The sequence below is a fragment of the Leuciscus leuciscus genome (genome assembly GCF_965113295.1).
Source record: "Leuciscus leuciscus genome assembly, chromosome: 25".
Taxonomy (NCBI): Eukaryota; Metazoa; Chordata; class Actinopteri; order Cypriniformes; family Leuciscidae; genus Leuciscus; species Leuciscus leuciscus.
Window position 1 is genome coordinate 12,214,019 of NC_138724.1, and position 20,015 is coordinate 12,234,033.

Genomic DNA, 20,015 nt, shown 5'->3' on the forward strand with positions numbered 1-20,015 from the left:
AAACTACCAGTATTATCTGACCTGATGCGTTCAGCTCAGAATGCTGCGTTTACTGAGCACAGCTCAATTTTCGACAGTTTAAAGCTGGGCAAACTGTGTAAGACCCACATTTTTTCCCATCAGTTCAGGCCGTACCCCGCCCTGTCTGTATGATGAAATTTGCGTCCCTTCGACGCTACTTTATGTGGAAAAGTGAGGCTGCACCCCTCCTTCTTCCCGGACTCTCTGTGAGTTCACTGAGTGATTGTGCACTATATGTACCCCGGGCTTTCGCCCTTGGGTCTTTGGTGTCAGATCTCAGCATGCACGGCGTTTTACATTGGGTCCCCTAGCGTAAGATATCTTACGCAGTACGAGAGACCTCTCGTAAGAGAACGTACTCGGTTACTAACGTAACCTCGGTTCTCTCTAGAAGAGGGAACGAGTACTGCGTATCTTGCCGTGCATGCACACGCTCTGGTTGCTTCGATGATGAAAAACCAGATAATAGCTGCCTGCGAGCGATATTTATAGGCCTAGACCACGCCCATTTCGGCGGGACGTGACGCAGCGGGCGCGAAGTGCCCTGATTGGGTCTGACGTCACGCCAGGCCTCGCTCGATAGGCTGCTGCAGTTGCCGCAGAGCAGCCAATAGGCGCGCGAGCTGTCTCGCCTATGTCTGCATTGCTGCTGCAACGCGTTTTGCATTATTACAAAATTAAGGATAATTTTTGGCTTCAATATCTCGCGGAAAAGGATTTTCCCCTAGCGTAAGATATCTTACGCAGTACTCGTTCCCTCTTCTAGAGAGAACCGAGGTTACGTTAGTAACCGAGTACGATTTACAAGTAATTTTCAAAAGGCCGGTCATTTTTGACTGGGAACACAAAAGGTCTCTAACAGGGCTTTTCGCGAATAAAAAAGGCTATGTCAAAATTTGTGTCAATTCAATGGTGCAGTTTGAAGAATTACCCCTTTCTGTGTATAGACAAGCTACCTGACCCATGCTGATATTAGATCTAAAGTGTATATGAACGGTGACCCTAATTACGGTCCAGAACTAAAACAACCACCTATTGCCATAGTGTGATAACCTTATGACACAGTGGTGAGAAGATAACGTTGACCTATTACTCAAAGGTGTCAAGAACAGACAGGTGTGGTGTGTTATAGATGAGTTATTTCAGTAAGGCAAAATGCTAATTCACTCTCCTGCCGGACCAGCAGATGCAGCAGAGCAACAGTTAAAATGCACCACAACTGAATCATAATGCAATTCCCTTAAAAGCAGCATTTTCTGAAGATTAAATGAGTAGCATGAGCCTATAATCTGCAATACATGGCAGGTCAAATCAAAGGTTGGCCTAAAGGTTTATTTCTTTCAATATGCATTCATTTCTATTTGGACTGTAGTGAAAGTGTCCTTTAATAATCATCTAGATTAAAGCTCTCTTAGTTATGATCAGGTTATAGAGAGTCTATGTAACTGTATAACACTGGACATGTTCAAGAAATGTTCCCCTTATTTTCCACCCCAAATATAAATAATATAAAAGATAAATAAAAGGTTATAGTTAACTCCATATTTAAAAGGCATACAGTTAAATAGTTGGGGTCATAAGTATATTAATAAAACATGTTGCAGAAAATTAATCCTATTTTCACGACGCTTTCATGAAAACTAGGCATATTTCCCTAATTTCATTCTCATTTATAATTTAAATAGCTAATTATTATATTATTAGGTCAGAGAGATAGGCTATTTGTTGTACAGTACAGTATGCCTGCATGTAATTTATACTGATTTTGATTTTAAAAATTATTACATAGATCATTATGTAATATGACACATTAACTGATTTTACAGATGAGACATCCTTGTGCATTTGCAAATAAATTAATTAATAATAATAGTAAAAAAAAAAAAAAACCCGATATCTCTTTATAGAGCTCTGACACAAACACTCCAAGAGAAATTATTACTGTGGAGAGCTGGTTGTAGTATATCGATAAAAAAAAAAAAAATTATGATTATCTTTTGGGCTTCATCATCATCCCATTGAAACAGAGGATCAATTCCAAAACAACTGCGCATGCGCACAACATTTCCGTGTACTAACAGGTCTGAATTCTATCGCATCTTGTCACAAGCAAAAACGTGTTAAAATTGTAAAGATGTCAAAATTTTGTCTAAAGCGAACCAGGTTCATATGTGGAGAATGTTTCATAAAAAGTTACAGCATATTTCCTTAATATAGCTGCGTGACTACCATGGTGAAAAGCTCATGGTTTTCCTAACAAATCCCTCACTGGAAAATAGTCGACAAACTGTATCAATATAGGCTACACAATTCAATACATCACTCCGTGTTTAAAGGCAATTTACAGCATGAAGGTAAAACTCTACTATTATTAACATTTTTAATTAAACCCACTTTTCCTATTAATCAAAAAAGAAATTTGCATACCGGTCTGTAGCGCGTGATCATCATCCTGAAATTCCAGTTGTTTCCAAAGCTGCGACCTCATATGATGATTTTCAATCCAGTCCAGAAACCTCACCGTCAGATAGAAGCGCCTAACTCACACGGGAATATGTTAAGAATAAAAAAATATATGAAATGTGTCCGTTTCTTTGCCATATGGTCCGAGTTTTTCCCCAGAGGAACTAACCAAGGTGCTGAAAAGAGACAGAATCTGACAGTTTCACATTCCCAAACATCGATTTGAAAGTTGGTCGATGAATCCAGTTCATCCAGTCGTCACTCGTCACGTACACACGCGCGACGCGAGCAATCAATCACAATCAATGATGCAACAGAACAAAGCGACTGGTCAATCAATCACACAATAGAGGAATACTGTAACCGACATGCAGCTGATTTTACAGCGTGCAGCGGCATTTCACGATAAACCAAGAGGATACAATTATAACAGGCCTATCATTTCTAATAATTGTAATCACCTTGGTGATGAATACATGTTTGTTTCTTGGTTGACACAAACAGGACCTAAAATTACTGCCTTCCTAAGAAAGTGATCCACTGATCATTCGCTACGCATAAGCTATGGCAAATTCGACAGGTGCTGAAGATGAAAACAAGCCAATCAGGACGTCAGCAGAGGATGTCGTCATCACAGCACAGCATTCCGCCTCTTTAAGGCTCAAAACAAAGCATGATAGAACATATCAGAAATCATAAAAGAGCGTTTTGTTAATGCATATTTGTTGCTTTGCAAACAACAACATGTTTTAAATACTGTAGGCCTATTATGTATTTCTAAAACATTGTTCTTGATTTATAAATCATAGGGGAATAACTACATTTTCTTATAAGCGTTAGTCTACATTTATACTAAATTATGTGCTTTTTACTAAATGAATATTAAGGAATGGCTGTCGATCCTGTGGTCTGTTTTAAAATACCGTTCTGCAATAAGAGCTACAGAAATATAAAAAGAATATAGATATTTAAAGAGGATTAGTCTCTTACATACAAACATGAGGGGTGAAGAAAAAAGGTAGCACACTAAATAAGGAAAAGGAAATCAACAGCAAAGACCATCAAGTATGCTATATAAGGGATGGGCAACATCGGTCCTGAAAGGCCACTGTCCTGCAGAGTTTAGCTCCAACCCTAATTAAACACGTAAAAACGTTAATTAACATTAATGAGAATAGCCCACTATACGTCACTGTATAGGTTTACAGAATGTGCAAAAAAGTACACTCTAACTGATGTATAAAATAATATCTTACCCTCATGGTCTTTTTTCCCCTATCTTCTCCTATTTTTCCTTTGTTATTTTTAATTTTTAATTTTTTAACATTGTTCAGATGACATTGAACATATTGTTGATATATTTTGTGTATTGTATACAACGTTGTATATCATTAATGTCATCTCTGTACGGTTTGCAATCATCATAAAACTTTTTTTTTTAAAGACAGGGAAAAACTGTTTAAGGGCACAATTACTATCTGCTGCAACCAGCAGGCCATTATTGGCAGTGCAGGAACAAGCGCCTTAAAGCACAAATAGGCAATTGTAGGCCAACGTTCCAATGGATTCATCATGTCAGCTCTAAAGAACCAATGAAATTAATAATTCCACGCACAGTAGTGCTGTAGACATTTATAGAAACATGCAGAAGCAATAGGACATATCAAAGCTGCAATAATCCTGCAGGAGTCATGACATGTAAGAGCCCCTTTGAACAACATCAACCATAACGACCGTACAGCCTAATGAATCCTGGAAGAAGAATATGTTGTGATATCTAAAGCCTATTCCCAAGAAATCATGCTTTGGTAAGTCTTAATTATGTTTTATTTTTATTTTATTTTTTTATCACTACAAAAATAAATAATAAATAATTATGACATACTTTAGTGTCATGTCTAGTTTTGGTTTTATAGCATGTTCATGTCTTATGGCTTCTTTATTTCTTGGTTTGTCATGTGATTCCTTTATCCCGTCATGTGATCTTGTCATGCGCTTCCCTTGGTTCATGTGTTATATTCTCATTGGTTCTTGCATCATTAGTTCTGTTTTCTCATTGGTTAATTGTTTGATTGTTCTCAGGTGTTCCTTGTAAGTCAGTAGTCTTTGTGTATATAGCCCTCATGTTTCCATTGTTCCTTTTTCATGTATTGCAGTATAAATGCGGTTCAATGTTTCCATGTGCCAGGTCTGTTCATAGTCTAGTTTTGTTATATTTATTTTTTTGGATCTTCGAAATTATGACATAAGTGGGCAATCAAGGCTTCATGGATCACTGAAACAGTTGAAACAAATGTGCCATATTGTGTCGAGGCTTCGAAACAATCCGACACTCGTCTCCACGGTGATTGCCAGGTCTGTTCATAGTCTAGTTTTGTTATATTTATTTTTTTGGATCTTCGAAATTATGACATAAGTGGGCAATCAAGGCTTCATGGATCACTGAAACAGTTGAAACAAATGTGCCATATTGTGTCGAGGCTTCGAAACAATCCGACACTCGTCTCCACGGTGATCCATAGTGGTCAGAACAGTGTAAACGCAACAAAAACCTGGGCCAAACATGCATAAAAACACCTTTTACAAATCGATTGCAAATTTTTAATTCAAAGTAAAATCTTTCAAATGCAACTATCTAATCATCTAATAAGAGTATCAAGTGTCTATGTTCTTTTATTAATTGCCAGGGTTTGCTTTGTTTGTTCTATGAATGGCTCAGCTAAACCGGCTAATAAGATACTATTAACTACCATTATTCATTTTAATTATACCAATGTCTAATTAAAACGCCTACAAATGTATAAAACTGATCAGAGACTAGGGCTGCTATCAGCCCCAACAAAAAGTTGCAAAACGTTTTTTAAACGGAAACGGTGGAGCGTCGAACGCCCTGTTCTGATGATGCAAGAGTTGCAACTATGGCAGCTGAGAAGGCCATTCTTTGTGCTCTTTTTGAAGAATTTTCAGAGCCTGATGAAATCGGTATAAATATGTGTTTAATATTGCAAAATGCGCTCGATGTTACAGTCACTGCCCTTGCCGTCCAGAATAAAAGAGAACACCCCAATCGAGGGATTTGTGGAAACTGTGGTTCCTAATTATTGTGATCCAACATTTGCCTCACATTTCAGGATGAAAAGACATTTCAGGTGAAGGATAATCCACTTTCTTACCTGGGAGACTGTGTTATGATCTATGACCTTATTATTTTTATTGTATTAGGCTTATCATTATTGCTGATCACTGTTGATATGCTTTATTTTTACTATAAAACTCTTACGACAAACATGTCTTCTAATGTCTTCAATTGTTGCGTATACCGAACTGCAGCAGACACATTGGTAAACGACTTTACTTGGACCCATTGTGCGAGCTGTCTTTTTAATACCGCGTGGTTTATATACATGTTGCTTCTGATTGGGCTGAAATTTTTGACACACCCGCCAAACAAGAGAAAACTATCTCAAACCCTGTTACACATCGTTTCCAGGAAACATGTCGTTCAACCCGGAAACCGTAGCAAAATGTTGCGCACCGGTTTGAGATTGAACGTGCCATAGTTAAAACCATAGATATCCATATAAGGCTAGATGTCTTAAGGCGGAGTCTCGAACGGCATCACCGGTGGCCATCTTGTCACAGGGAAGCTTTCTGGCGAGCTCTGTGGTATCTGAAGTAAGGTGAGTGATCAGTACGAACACAAATCCTCTTATCTCGCTGAAATCTTGACGGATTTACAAACGGTTTGGTTTCTTATAAACGTTATTAACGTGGCTATAATTCTGAACGCTGGAACATGTTGAAATTGCAGATTTTCTTAATTATTCATATGTATGCAGTGTCATAACTACATCTCTGACGTTTATAACAAACCAAACCGTTTGAAAATCGGTAGAAAATTGAGCAAGTTATGGTTATTTAAAAGTACATGCACCATTAAAACACAATGTTACGAGTGAGCGAGCTCCCTGTGGCAAGATGGCCGCCGCGTGCGGACGTCGACCTCCGTTGGCCAGCAGAGCGGACGAAACATCTAGCCTTTATTATATGATATCTATGGTTAAAACCCACAGACACTTGTTCATTGGTTCTCATGATTCATGGGGTGACTGAGATCATCGCCCCCAGCGGTGAACCAATGAAATTTCGAAGTGTTTCGAAACAGTTATGACGTAATGAAGCCTTGTTTGCTGAAATCGCGTGACTCTGGCAGTTTGATACACGCTCTGAAACATTGATTCAGAAAAAAAGATTTGTAAAGGCTTCGAAGCTTAATGAAGCAATGTTTTGAAATTGACATCACCAATACTAAGTCATAGTTATGACATGAAGTCAAAATTATTAGGTAAAAAGTCAAAATCATGACACTAACCAGAATTTTGACATAAAAAGTTTATAATTATAACATACTTAGTCATAATTGACATACCAAATTGTAATTGACATACCAAATTGTAATTGACAAAAAAGACAAAATTATGACATGCTAAATCATATTAATGACATAAAAAGTCAGGTTGGGGGGGTTAGAGGGATGATATAGTTTTGCAAGAGGTACTTTTGTAACTGTGCATATCATTGTAACACAGTTAGTAGCTCAGGTAAGGAGGAGGCTGGAACCGGCATACGTTCATCAAAATGAATCATAAAATAAACAAACACAAAACAATAGTTAAGAGTCGGTTGATGTGAGCTCCACAGCAGACTTCTTCCCTACAGTCAAATTGCGTTACGTCAAGAAAGTACGGACTCGGAAGACCGCAAGTGTTTAGGGGTGCCATTTGGGACAGGGACAGAGACAAGAGAAGTAAAAAAGATTTACGAAAGTAAAGTGGCAGTCCTTCGCGAACGACTGCCGCACAAACATAAACCAAACACATTGTAAAGTCCAGGCTTGGTCCTCTCTAGTCCTTCCATGAGACTCAAGACTGGTGGAGTCTTATTGCTTATTAGCAATTGTGCCACCGGCCTCGCTCCGTTCCCACTGCTCTCGGCCTCATTAAAAGAAGACTTAAAGTCGGCATGAAACAAAAGTTGTGTGACACCCTGTGTGTAAAGTCATAGGAATATTTTTTTCCATGTATATAATTATTTTATTGTGTTTATGATTTTGTGTATAATTGTTATATGAATGCTGGACTGATGACATGGAATGCCCTGGATGAACAGTAGGGGGAGACAATGTGCTATTGGGAGTGTGTAAGGGTAACTGTGAGCCGGCTAGAAAAGACTGCCATTACAAGAGCAGCTCCATTGTGAACAACAGCACATCTTGGGATGAGCTCACCTACTGTCTAAAGGTGGAGTTAAACGTAGCCGTCAAAAAAGCCGTCAAGTCTGACGCTTTCTGCTTCATATAGAGACGCTCGTGCTATGTTTGCATACTTTATCACAGCTGAAGTGAAATCAATGCAATATTTGACAAATACACAGATGTTTCAGAGACATTTTCATTCAATATGTTATGTTCTGCTTAATACAGCGTCTGTTTGTACAAGAATAATGTTCATCATAAGCCTATATTTAAATACCAATGAAGTTGAAGATGAAGAAGATGAATGCAATAAGGTAATATTTAATAAATCCAACTGGTAATTTGAACTGGAACAGAGTGACATACAACACTTACACTGTGTTGTGGAATATATATTCATTATAAGTGAACCTCAAGGAAAATATATCCAACATGTTATTTTTTTCTTTCTTTTGTCCATTTTTTTTTTTTTTTTTTACACATACACACACAAACAGGCATTTCAAATTATACCATATTAATCAAGATTTTGGCTTTACTATTTTTGGTAACACTTTATTTCGATAGTCCACTTTAGACATTCTACTAACTATAAGTAACTTTGCAACTACATGTCAACTAACTGTCATTAGATTATTAATAGACTGTATGCTTAAATATGCTAACACTTTATTTTGATGGTCCCCCAAAAGACATTCTACTGACTATAAGTAACATGGCAATAGTTAGTAGAATGTCTAAAGCGGACTATAGAAATAAAGTGGAACCATTTTTACATAAATGTATCATATAGTACCACAGCAATTCTATAAATCTAAAGATGCTTTACATTTTTTTTTTATGTTGTTTCTCTTTTATATCATACATATGCTGATTATATAATCTTTTCCCTCCAAAATGTTTAGTGGAAAGAAAATGGATTCCCCCAAAAAAAAAAAAAAAAAAAAAATGTCCTCAACATGGAATGACATCTATGAATGTCATTCATAAACTTTATGAGGACCACAGCGCTAGCCAGCGCCAGTTTGAACGCAGCTTTGTATTAAAACATATAAATGTGTATGTTGAATGTACTTCTATGTACTGTAAAGTAATGGCAGCCATCATTGGCTAATGTGCTCCGATGGCAGTACCTATTTTGGTAAGATCTGCTATGACAATGTCATACCGCCTTTTCCATTCCTCTGGTGAAAATGAAGATGGGTTGAATTCCAGGAACTTATACGCATCCTTATTCTGCAAGCTAAAGGCCCTCTTTGCCGTCAGACAGGATTCACCAAAGGCCTTCCAATTCTGAAAAATTAGAGGTACAAAATGAATCACAACATAGAAAATGCAATGAAATGACCTGTCATAATCTGCAACTGAACGTTTTACTCAGTGTGTAAGTTACCTCTTGCGCTAAATCAATATGCATCAGAACAATCTCCTTCAGTTCATTCTCCTCAATGAAGTGTTCATTAGAAAAGGTCTCGCTTTTGAGAGATTCCAGAAATACTAGCACTGATTTCCAGAACATATTATGCTTAAGCAGAGTTTGTTGGATTTGATAAAGGTACTTTTGGACATCGCTCAGACGGACAGTTTCGGGTATTGAACCTTGAAAAACAACATGAAGCAGACATTGATTATGAGAGATCGCTCTGAGGTTTTTACATTGGCACACAGAGATCTTGAAAGAATCTCACCCTTTTCCGTCTTCTTGTTTGCCAACTTCAGCTGAACATCAGTCAGCCTGACTTGGATATTGTGCTCCTGGCTTTTCAGGTTTGACTTCTGAGCAATGAGTCGAGCTTTTTCATTGGCGAGAGCCTGGTTTTGTGCAGGTTTAGCTTGAAAAATGGATTTAAGAATGTGTCCAACAAATGGCACAATGACAGCCAGGAAACTCAAACCAAACATTCTTCTACAAGCAGATCTGGCCTGACACCGGTTTATCTTTGACTCAATTTGTCCGATATCCTCTAAGGTTTTCCTCAGTTCCATCTGAAGATCTCTCACCACCTTCTCTAGAGCCTCTATCTCCTTGGTAGTTTGTGCAATTTTTTTTTCAGCCTCAGCCTTTTCAAGAATCACATCACTGGTGCAGGAAGCCACACTGTGGTTGTGTTTCTCATATCTGATAATGACAGATTTCAGATAAACCATCAGTTCAATCACAGTAAACTTTGTTCTGTAGGTTCATATATCATAATGCTTTTGATGTGTAACACTTTGAAACATTTCCTAAAATGTTACCTGTCCACCATCTCTTCCACTCCGTTAACAATTTCTGCGATCCATTCTCTTGCTTTTTCCAAAGAACTTGTAGTCTGAATGTTTTCATTATTTTCAACAGCGAGTTTCAGTTGAGGGAACAGTGTGGAAACCATTTGGTTACTTGTGTCCACACACTAAAAGACAGCAAGATGTTTACATGTTATGTCCTTGCATGTGCCCACTTAGATTTTTGAGCCAACTTACATAAATAATTTTATATTAGATAATTAAGTTCCATTATAGATAATTAAGTTATTCTATGTTCAAAATTAATCGTCCACCAAGGTTATCTCCTTTTGATGAATTTTGCTGATTTCAAACCAAAATATGCAGGTGGATGAGGGAATCTGTACTAATGTATAATGTCAAACATTTATCATAAATATTTTATAACTATCATTCCCCTTATCTCCACCAGAAGACAGAAAGTCTAACAGAGTTAGATAAAAAATATCTTTATTTTGCATATCAGACATGTATTGAATTCAATGGACATTGTTTTTCTGCTGCTGGTAGCTACTACTGGACCTACTGAAAATGAGAGAAATTATCTAAAATTTCCAAAAGGTATCTTTTTCTCTTACCCCAAAAGTACAAAAATCTATAAAACTCATGAAAGTCTGTGTGACCTTGAAATGTAATGTTCTTCTCCAATGGTGCATAAAATGAAAATTAAGTTATTAACTACAGTGAAATATATACATTTCAGACATTAATGTTTTAAACAAAAACAAAAAAAAACCTCATTTGCTGTGTGCAAGAAAACACAATAATGAGTAACTCATGCAGAAAAAATCTAATGCATTATTACAAGCTACACTCACAACATTTATATTAATTTCAATGCATTTCAATGATACCCCTTGAAATTCTTCTTGTTTTGTACCTGTATTCAAATTCAATACAAATCTATCCTCGATTTCTACTGTTGATAGTACTGTCTTATTTTAATCTGCCTCTTTAGTTTGACTTCAATAAGAGAAAGTCAGAAGAACATTGACTTTACCTTCTGCAGAAGAGCCTCAGAGGAGGCAAAGAGATTCTGGGTTTCAAGAGCACACTCTCTGAGAACCCTCTCCAACTTGGGGAACTTAGCCAAACAGAGATAGGAGAGATGGTAGAGCAAAGCCGTACGCTCAGCCGATGGAAGAAGCTCCTGAAAGAAGCTGAGTTGATTTTCTTCCATAACTTCTGTAGAATTACAAATGTAATACTTACTACATAATGGTTTTGCACAGGCTTGTGACAATTACCACAATATTAAGCATGTCAATTTGTGAAGACTGAGAGAGATTTTGATTACATTTTATTGGTTAAAAACAATTCCTATACTTTTACTCACCTTCGGGGACTGGTCTTCTGCAAACCATGTTCATTGTCCTGAAGAAATGACAAATTACCACAAATTTCAAATTTGTCTGAAAAACAATAAAAAAGTAACAAAATGGCAAGAATCACTACAACAACGATGGATGGAGCATGTCAGTAAAAGTTACCTGTAAGAGGAATGCATCTCTAAGCACTGCAGTTGTTAGTATCAGCATAGGGAATTTATACTCTCTGGTTCCTCCTTAAAAATTTTAGAAACAAAGATACATAAAACTGATTGTCAAAGGACAGAGGGAGTATCCTTTGGGGGATTAGTAGGTGTCCTTAAAGGAACAGTTCACCAAAAAAAAGAAAAAGAAAAGAAAATTGTGGATTTATAACTGACAATGAACATTGGATCTTTCTATATGTTGTATCTACCTATCTGTCTGTCAGAAAACTGATTGGGTGTACTTTGGACATCTGCCATTAGTTCCTGTATGGGCTTGTTGATTACACACTTGATTTATCTACACTTTACAAACCTCACAAACCTGCACAAACCTGCACAAACCTGCCTTGCTTTAGGCTAGGTCAGTGGTTCCCAAACGTTTTCTACCGGGCCAGCCTTTTGCAGAGAAAACTATTTTCAAGCCCCATTTTCAAGGGGGGGTCTTTTTATTATAATTAAAAGGGATTTAAGGGAATAAAGAAAACCTTTCTGTTGAGAGATGTAAATACATTTTTCTATAGTTTATTGTGCATTATATTTAAAGTTGTTAAGTGAAATCAATGAGTTTTTAAAACAGATTTATTCTTTCAATATACTTTAGACATGTAGATCATATCCACGTTTGTGCATCAATGTCTGTAATGTGTGATGTAGATGCAAAACCTTTAGGAATCGTATACAATATTTAGGCTACTCAATGTTAGTCAGTCGTATCCGACATAAAAGATCTGCAAATTAACTTGTGACCACCAAATGCAATAACTACATAAAAGTTGATTAAAATAAAGAAAAGTGAAAGGGAAAATTATCACAATCATTAAAATTCATTTAGTGGAGGGCAGTAGAACTCTAGCCTGGTAATACCAAACTCTGCCACTTCGCTTTGCTTCGTAGACAGAGTCTGGAAGGGCATAATTGAAAAGCGTTATCTTTCTCGCGCGGGGGGGGGGGGGGGTCGCTTGTCTGAAGTTTAAAATCATTGGTTACCCGTAAGCCAATCACATAACGTTTGGTTATGACGTGTGTTATGCGCTGGCTCAGCCACATCTAACTTCCACTGTAAACACATGTATGATGCGAAAATAGAGCGAAAATACCGGAGTGAACATGGCTGTGAACGACTTTTGCAGATTATGTGAAGTAAATCTATGCATCCACGGTACAATCAGCGTCTACGTCACGGCTCTCAGCCTGCCCTCTGTTCGTTGATTGGCCGGAGGAAAACTGGGAGATAGGTCCCTATCTCAGACTGAGTACAGAAGCGAACTGAAATTGAGCAGAAGTACGAAGTCTGACGTAGTCAGGCTAGTAGAATTCTGGCAGGCAGTCGAAATTCGACACAACACCTGTTCATCATGTAGAATTAAAGTCTCAGAAGTAAATGCAATTAAAAACATAAGCTACATACCTACTGAGTAAAATGTAGTCATTGCAATAAACAGAAGACAGAAAGTCTAACAGAGTTCGATAAAAAATATCTTTATTTTGCATATCAGACATGTATTAAATTCAATGGACATTGTTTTTCTGCTGCTGGTAGCTACTACTGGACCTACTGAAAATGAGAGAAATTATCTAAAATTTCCAAAAGGTATCTTTTTCTCTTACCCCCTCATGACATCAGCGGACGAGGGAGTCTTAACTACGGAAAATGAGGACTGGCTGATAAACTAAAGAAATATTGTCTCCCACCCGGTACCTTCATCATCGCTGTGTTTGGACGGCTCTAAGGACTGTATAAACTGTGAGTTCCCCATCTCATTGCTCTACATTGACTGTGCTATTCTTACCATTTTTCTGCCATGTGTTGCTGCACCATGAAGCTCAGCTAGTCCACCAGACCCACCGCTGCAGGATGTCTACAGCCCTGCACTGTCTCCTGGGAGTCCCTGTCACATAGAGCGGCAGGCTGTGCATCTACCGTGCGTGCGACTCTGGCCTTCGATCTCTTGGCTCCATTTCGGCCTGTCAACTCCGTCTTTGCTCCTCTCACCTTTGGCTCCACCGGAGACCCTCGGACTTGCGGCTCCATTAATTAAAAATTAAGCTTTGTGCTGTGCAAGAAAACCTATTCATGCATTTCCAAGTGGTTTGGCTTGAGTAAGTGATAAAAACGGGGAATACAATGGCCATTTTTACCACGATATTCAAGAACTACTTGGCAAAGTCAAACAGCCTCAGTAAAAGTGACCAAACAATAGGCAAAATCAAATATTTTTTTTCCATACTGCCACCTACTGTGCTGGAGTATGACGAGGATTGCAAACCCTTCACTCTAGTAACCTTATACAGATGCACTCAAGGATCTAGACAGAAATAGTAAGCCATTCCGGTATTTTTCAGTAATGTTTCATGAATGTTAAAAATTCTGAGATACTACTCTTCATGGCTAATAACACATTTTATAACATTTAAAAAAAATCTATAAAATATGTGCTATCCTCTCCATAACACAACAATATGACAAAAAGAAAAGAGCAGTCAAAGAAGATTCTGATCACAGGAATGGATATGTTTTCACCATCCAGGTATTTCTCAGTAATGTTTCATGAATGCAAAGAATTCAGATATCCCTGCTGAAAAAGCCAGCATCACTGGTCACCAGCATAAGGTATGTTTTGCACACTGAGACGACGTATGTGTTAAATATCACATCTCTTAGTGTGTGTTCATAGTTAAACAACGACCAAGACAATTTCTCAATAATTTAAATAATGATTTGATGAACAAAAAAAGCATGTTGCAGGTTACATGTTTACTGGTATGCAGCAAAATCCTCAGTGTTAAACAAACACTGCTCAGTTTCCATATGGTCCCAATCTACATGTATAGAGAGTTGAAGTAACACTGAAGCAGTGTTGCAGTTAGTGAAATAAAGTAGTTCCCTGTCGAATCGGAACTCGCACTGTGTCTGAACAAGATTATGGGTAATGCCTCAGTATGACCGGTGTCTGAAGCATGTGTCTAAATGCAACAATTACATTGGTCAGCAACAGCCTATGACGTCACTACCAGTGCAACCATAGGTATAAAAGGGCACACGAGGAACACGTCATCCTCTTCCTTGTTTTCTGGGGCCGTTTGTTTGTATGTGCAAGCAAGACAGAGACACCACAGAGTGTTTGACTCCTTGAGCAAGCTGAATATGCTCATTTTATGCATTTGAGAGACTACTGAAAAAGACTGGTAAGAAGCTTTGTGGATCTTTGATCTCACCTGAAGGTTAATATTCAGCGTTTGCATGAGCGCGTTCAGCTCTTGAGGAGTTGAAGGCACACATAATGATGCATTCATTGCAACATTGCTAGTTTCTCATTACAGGTAAGAATCTAGCATTTGACAAGCTTAGTTACAGTTGAGCATTGATAGTACTCCCCTCGTTTTGAATGATTGTTAAAGTGAGTACTCACTCCCTAAATGTTCTGTATATTGTAGAATCAAGTGAGTGGCTATCTGTGATTGGTAGTACTCCCCTCGTTTTGGAGGGTTTAAGTATGTTTAAGTACTCACACCTTATCTTAGCTCCTTTCATTGTTAGAGTCAAGCTGGAAGACTTTTTGGTGAGCCTTACCTTACCTTCGATCCTTTCATTGTTAGAGTCAAGCTGGAAGGCTTTTCGGTGAGCCTCCTTGACAAGTTTCATTTGAGCATTTTCTAGTACTCCCTTCATGTTCTAGAGGGTTATCAGCTAAGTACTCTTCTCCCTAAAACTAGTTGAGTTGTATGGCTCTCAACTAGCCACCTTGACTAAACAATATTGTTGAAATGTCGCCAGTGCTCCCCTCGCTTTGGAGGGCCGTCATGCTGAGTACTTCACTCTTTAGAGCTCTGTTTAACTTTAGTGTGAAGAGGAATGGCTCCAGGTGAGCTTCCTTGACAAAGAGTGTTGTTAGGTCTCCTCTCGTTTAGAGAGCAGACCTTCTGAGGCTTCCGCTCTCCAGAGCTATGCATGGTTAGATACCAGGGTTTGTTAATTAGGTCCCCTCTTGTTTTAGAGTGGCATCCTGCTGCTCTCGATAGAGCTCCTACTTCTAGCTAGGGACACTAGTTCGCAGGGCTCCTGGTGAGCTTCCATAGTTGCACTAGAAGTAGCACTGGGTCTTCTCTCATCCTTGAGAGTCGTCCTGCATTCCTTTGAGCTCCGCAGCTTAGCGATGTCGTGTCACAAGACTCTCTGTGAGCCTCCTCGATAAATATGTCTTTAGTATAAAGGGTGATTAGACTTCCTCTCATTTTAAAAAGTCATTCTATAGAGGCTTTCACTCCCTAGAACTCCGCTTAGATGATGTTGCCAAGTGGTACAGCTCACAGCGAGCCTACTTGGTGGGGCTGTCTTTTTGTAAAATGGTGTAGTTAGGCCTCCTCTCATTCTAAAGAGTTATCCCGTTGAGGCCTCCATTATCTTGAGCTTTTTCCTTACAGACAGTAGCACTTGGCTTGATATGGCTGCGGTCCTTAGGGTAGAGTGTTGTTAGGCTCTCTCTCGTTTGTTGAGGGTAGTTCTGCTGATGTCTCCGCTTCCCTGAGTTCCGCTTGGACAGCTACTTGGATTGGCTATTTGGATAGTGTCAAGTATCATGGCTCTCTGTGAAGCCCCATTGATAGAGCTGTCCTAAGCATAGGAATCAGGCCTTCTCTCGTTTTAGAGAGTCATCCTACTTAGGCTTTTGCAAGTTTATTTATATAGCACATTTCATACACAATGGCAATTCAAAGTGCTTTACATAGAAGAAATTAAAATAATGAAAAGAAATAAGAATAATTAAAACAGTTTAGAAAAATAAAATAAAATACAGTACTTTTAAAAAATAAAAAAAGAATATTATTATAGATCTTTCCTTAAAAGGATTCCCTTAAGACTTAAATCTTTCAACCTTCTTTTAACCTTCAATCTTCTTACGACTTCCATCTATCATCTTTCCTTTAACTTTCTTTTCTCCCTCATTTACTCACACGTTCTTTTCACTTTCTTTAGCACTGCGTTCACATTCTTTCTCAGACGAAAACTTTAATATCGTCATTTAAATACTGTTCTACTTTCAAACCCACATTAATACACGTCACTTTCACATTATCACCTTCTGAGTGGGCATTTACAGTTACGGGCTAAATGCCCTGCTGACATAGGAGAAAATAAAATAATTAAAAGAAATAAGAATAATTAAAACAGTTTAGAAAAATAGAGTAAAATACAGTACAGTACAAACAGTCGGACGAACAGCGGCACAGTGCTCATTCAGTAAATGCACAGCTAAACAGAAGTGTATTGAGTCTGGATTTGAATGTGACTACTGTAGGAGCACATCTGATCTCTTCTGGAAGCTGGTTCCAGCTGTGGCTGGCATAATAGCTAAAAGCAGACTCACCATGTTTAGAGTGAACCCTTGGTATTTCTAGCTGATATGATCCTAATGATCTGAGTGATCTGTTGGGTTTATATTCAGTGAGCATATATGCAATGTATTGAGGTCCTAGGCCATTGAATGATTTATATACCAGTAATAATACTTTAAAATCAATCCTAAATCTAACTGGGAGCCAGTGTAAAGACCTGAGGACTGGTGTGATATGTTCATATTTTCTGGTTCTGCTCAGAATCCTGGCGGCAGCGTTCTGTATGAGCTGCAACTGGCTTTCACTCTCTAATGGTGCTAAGACTCTTTTTAAACCTCGTTGGCTGCTCTCTCTAGAGTAGAGGGTTGCTAGCTTCGTTATACTGAGTCGTTATACTGAGGCCTCCGCTCTCCTGAGTTCTATGATATTGAGTGACATGGCTCATGTTTTTCTGCTGAGGTTTACGCTCCCTTGAGCTCTGCATGGATATCGATATCTAGTGACATGGTTCTCTGGGAGCTTCCTTAGTGGGGCTATCTAGTGTCAGGTGGAGTTAGGCCTTCTCTTGTTCCAGAGAGTCATCCTACTGAGGCCTCTGCTCATTAGAGCCCCTTTCTAGCTGAGCTCTCTTTAGGTAGAACAGGCAACAACACTTGCTCAAGAGGGTCGTTATACTGAATACTCTGCAGAATTCTGTGTCCTTTTGTATCAAGTAGTAAGGCTCTTTGCAAGCCTCCATGATGAGTCTAGTGAGTTGGCTAGTACTACCCTTGTTAAGATGGTCAGTATGCAGAGTACTTCGCTCTTTAGAGCTCCGCACAGTCTAAAGTTATTAGGTCGACAGGCTTTCGGTGAGCCTCCTTGAGCTACAACTATGTTGAGTCTAGTACTCCACTCATTTTAGAGGGTGAGTATGCAGAGTGCCTTGCTCACTAGAGCCCTTACGGCAATATTGTCTACACAAAGTTTGGAGGTCTGTAGCTATTGACTCTGCAGAAAGTTGGCGCACTGTGCGCCTCAGCATGCGCTGACACCTCTCTGTGATTTTACGTGGCCTTCCACTTCGTGGCTAATTTGCTGTTGTTCCCAATTGCTTCCACTTTGTTATAATACCACTAACAGTTGAACGTGAAATATTTAGTAGTGAGGAAATTTTCACGAATTGACTTATTGCACAGGTGGCAACCTATCACGATACCACGATTGAATTCATTGAGCTCCTGAGAGCGACCCATTCTTTCACAAATGTTTGTAGAAGCGTCTGCATGCCTAGGTGCTTGATTTTATACAACTGTGGCCATGGAAATGATTGGAACTAGAGTCCTGCACGGGTGCGGGTACCCGCGGGTACCCGACGGGTGACCCGCAAATTTTGCTCAAACGGGTGAAAAATATCCAACCGTGTCGGATACGGGTGCGGGTCGGGTCGGACACGGGGAAAACACGGGTCTAAACACGGGTTTAAAACAATCACATGCAAACGTAAAAATAATATATGCATATTTTTAGGAACACATCTACAAAAATATGCCTTTATTTCAAGTTAATAAAATAATTTAAAATCCACATCAGTTTATTTGTGCCCACGCCCTCCCAGTATCTATAACGTTACCTAGGCTACTTTCACTTTTAAAAATTCATTATAACCACGCGCGCGCGATCTGCTTGCAGTCGTCGAGATGGATGCTGAGGAGCTGAAGAAAAGAATAGCTAGTGGAGATTGTAAAGTTGTCGACAATACGTCATCAAAAATCAAGTCCAGTGTGTGGAAGAAATTTGGAGTTATCTGAAGAAAATATTGTGAAAGGCTTGCTGCATTTTTGTGTTAGGCGCAGATGTGGAACTTCATCGCCGAGGAAGCACGCAGATAACTGTGGTAACCAAGCAGCTAGTTCTATCGAACAGTATTTTTCAGATTTAACACTAAGTATGTGTGGTGTGCAGGGCGTGTTTGAACCCAAAATTGTCTGATGTAGGCTAGACGAAATTGCGTGGCATATAACGTTAGTGTTGTAGCCGCGTCTGTTCGATTGGTAAAATGTGGTAAGGCTACTCAGTTTTGAGGTAACGTTAGCCATGCATGTTCTTCATGTACCGGCCTTTTGACAGCTTCGGCTGAAGTTGTCCTTGTGTTAATTGTCGTGTAATAACTTCTGTATGACCTGGCGACTAACATTTTTGTAAGTGTGTCTAATGTGATTGGCTAAACTGATTTTATTTCGGGTGCGGGTCGGGTGTCGGTTCTATTTTAAGCGGGTCGGGTCGGGTACGGATTTTAATTAGTGCTGTTGACGGATAACGGGTCGGATGCGGTTTTAAGCACTGCGGGTACGGGCGGGTGTGGATTTACAAAATCGGACCCGTGCAGGACTCTGATTGGAACACCTGAATTCAATTATTTGGAGGGGTGCCCCAATACCTTTGGCAATATAGTGTAAGTCTTAGTTGTCCCCAGAATGTGTCTGTGAAGTTTTAGCTCAAAATACCACACAGATTATTTATTACACCATGTTGTAAATGTTCGTTTATAAAGTGGAAGGAAACATGCTGTTTTCATGCATGTATCTTTACATACAAATGAGCTGCTGCTCCCCACCCTGCTTTCCAGAAGATGGCGGAGCCTTTATAGTTCGTCTCAGATACTATGGCAAAAACTAACTAAACATCTGTTTGGTTTTGATTATCATCTCTATCGTAGTCACACTCACGTGACATTGCAATTCTTCATCATCATCAAAGTTTATTATCTGCATGCGTTTTAAAGCCATATCAGTCTAAACTTCTGATATATGATTTTCTGAGTGCACACATCCAAAGCACGTCAGCTGTCAGACGATGCGTCCTGTGAGTATTAAACTAAGTTCTGCTTCATGTCTTATTGTGCTTAAACTTAAATACACACAAGGTTATGTCAAAAACACACAAAAGTTGACAAACACAGTCGGTTATGTCTGTGAATGTAAACAACAAGTAAAGAAATTGCATGTGTATATATAAGATCTGTGTATTAAAGTGAAAGCAGCATAATATACATCACCTACTGCTATTCATGGGTTTCATCAGGTCCCTTTCCACAGGTGTATTAATCAAGCACAATGCAGTCTGCATTCATAATCTAGGTGCTTGATTTTATACACCTGTGGA

General features: G+C 38.8%; 2 protein-coding genes across 2 annotated transcripts in view; both read right to left on the minus strand.

Moving 5' to 3' along the window:
* abcc8 (ATP-binding cassette, sub-family C (CFTR/MRP), member 8) overlaps window positions 1–3,047 on the minus strand; it is an 81,505-nt gene extending 78,458 nt beyond the window's left edge. The window contains exon 1 of the mRNA XM_082160405.1: window positions 2,449–3,047. Within this exon, the coding sequence (XP_082016531.1) occupies window positions 2,449–2,472 (24 nt within the window). The 5' untranslated portion in view covers window positions 2,473–3,047. The remainder of the gene's footprint in view (window positions 1–2,448) is intronic.
* Window positions 3,048–8,173: 5,126 nt separating this feature from the next.
* On the minus strand, window positions 8,174–11,525 carry LOC309491071 (uncharacterized protein). Its single transcript, XM_082160498.1, has 7 exons — window positions 11,494–11,525; window positions 11,340–11,377; window positions 11,004–11,188; window positions 9,977–10,131; window positions 9,427–9,857; window positions 9,132–9,337; window positions 8,174–9,031 (listed from the first exon to the last, which is right to left on the minus strand). The coding sequence occupies exons 1-7, from the start codon at window positions 11,508–11,510 to the stop codon at window positions 8,849–8,851; spliced, it is 1,215 nt and encodes a 404-aa protein (XP_082016624.1). The 5' UTR covers window positions 11,511–11,525; the 3' UTR covers window positions 8,174–8,848.
* Between the last annotated feature and the right edge of the window lie 8,490 nt (window positions 11,526–20,015).

Bases quoted from the DNA above. Each gene is read 5' to 3' on its own strand.
- LOC309491071 (XM_082160498.1), bottom strand. The intron at 10,132-11,003 runs GTAAAGTCAATG...GCTGTCTTTTAG, and splicing joins CTGAGGCTCTTCTGCAGAAG to TGTGTGGACACAAGTAACCA. The intron at 9,032-9,131 runs GTAACTTACACA...CTAATTTTTCAG, and splicing joins ATATTGATTTAGCGCAAGAG to AATTGGAAGGCCTTTGGTGA.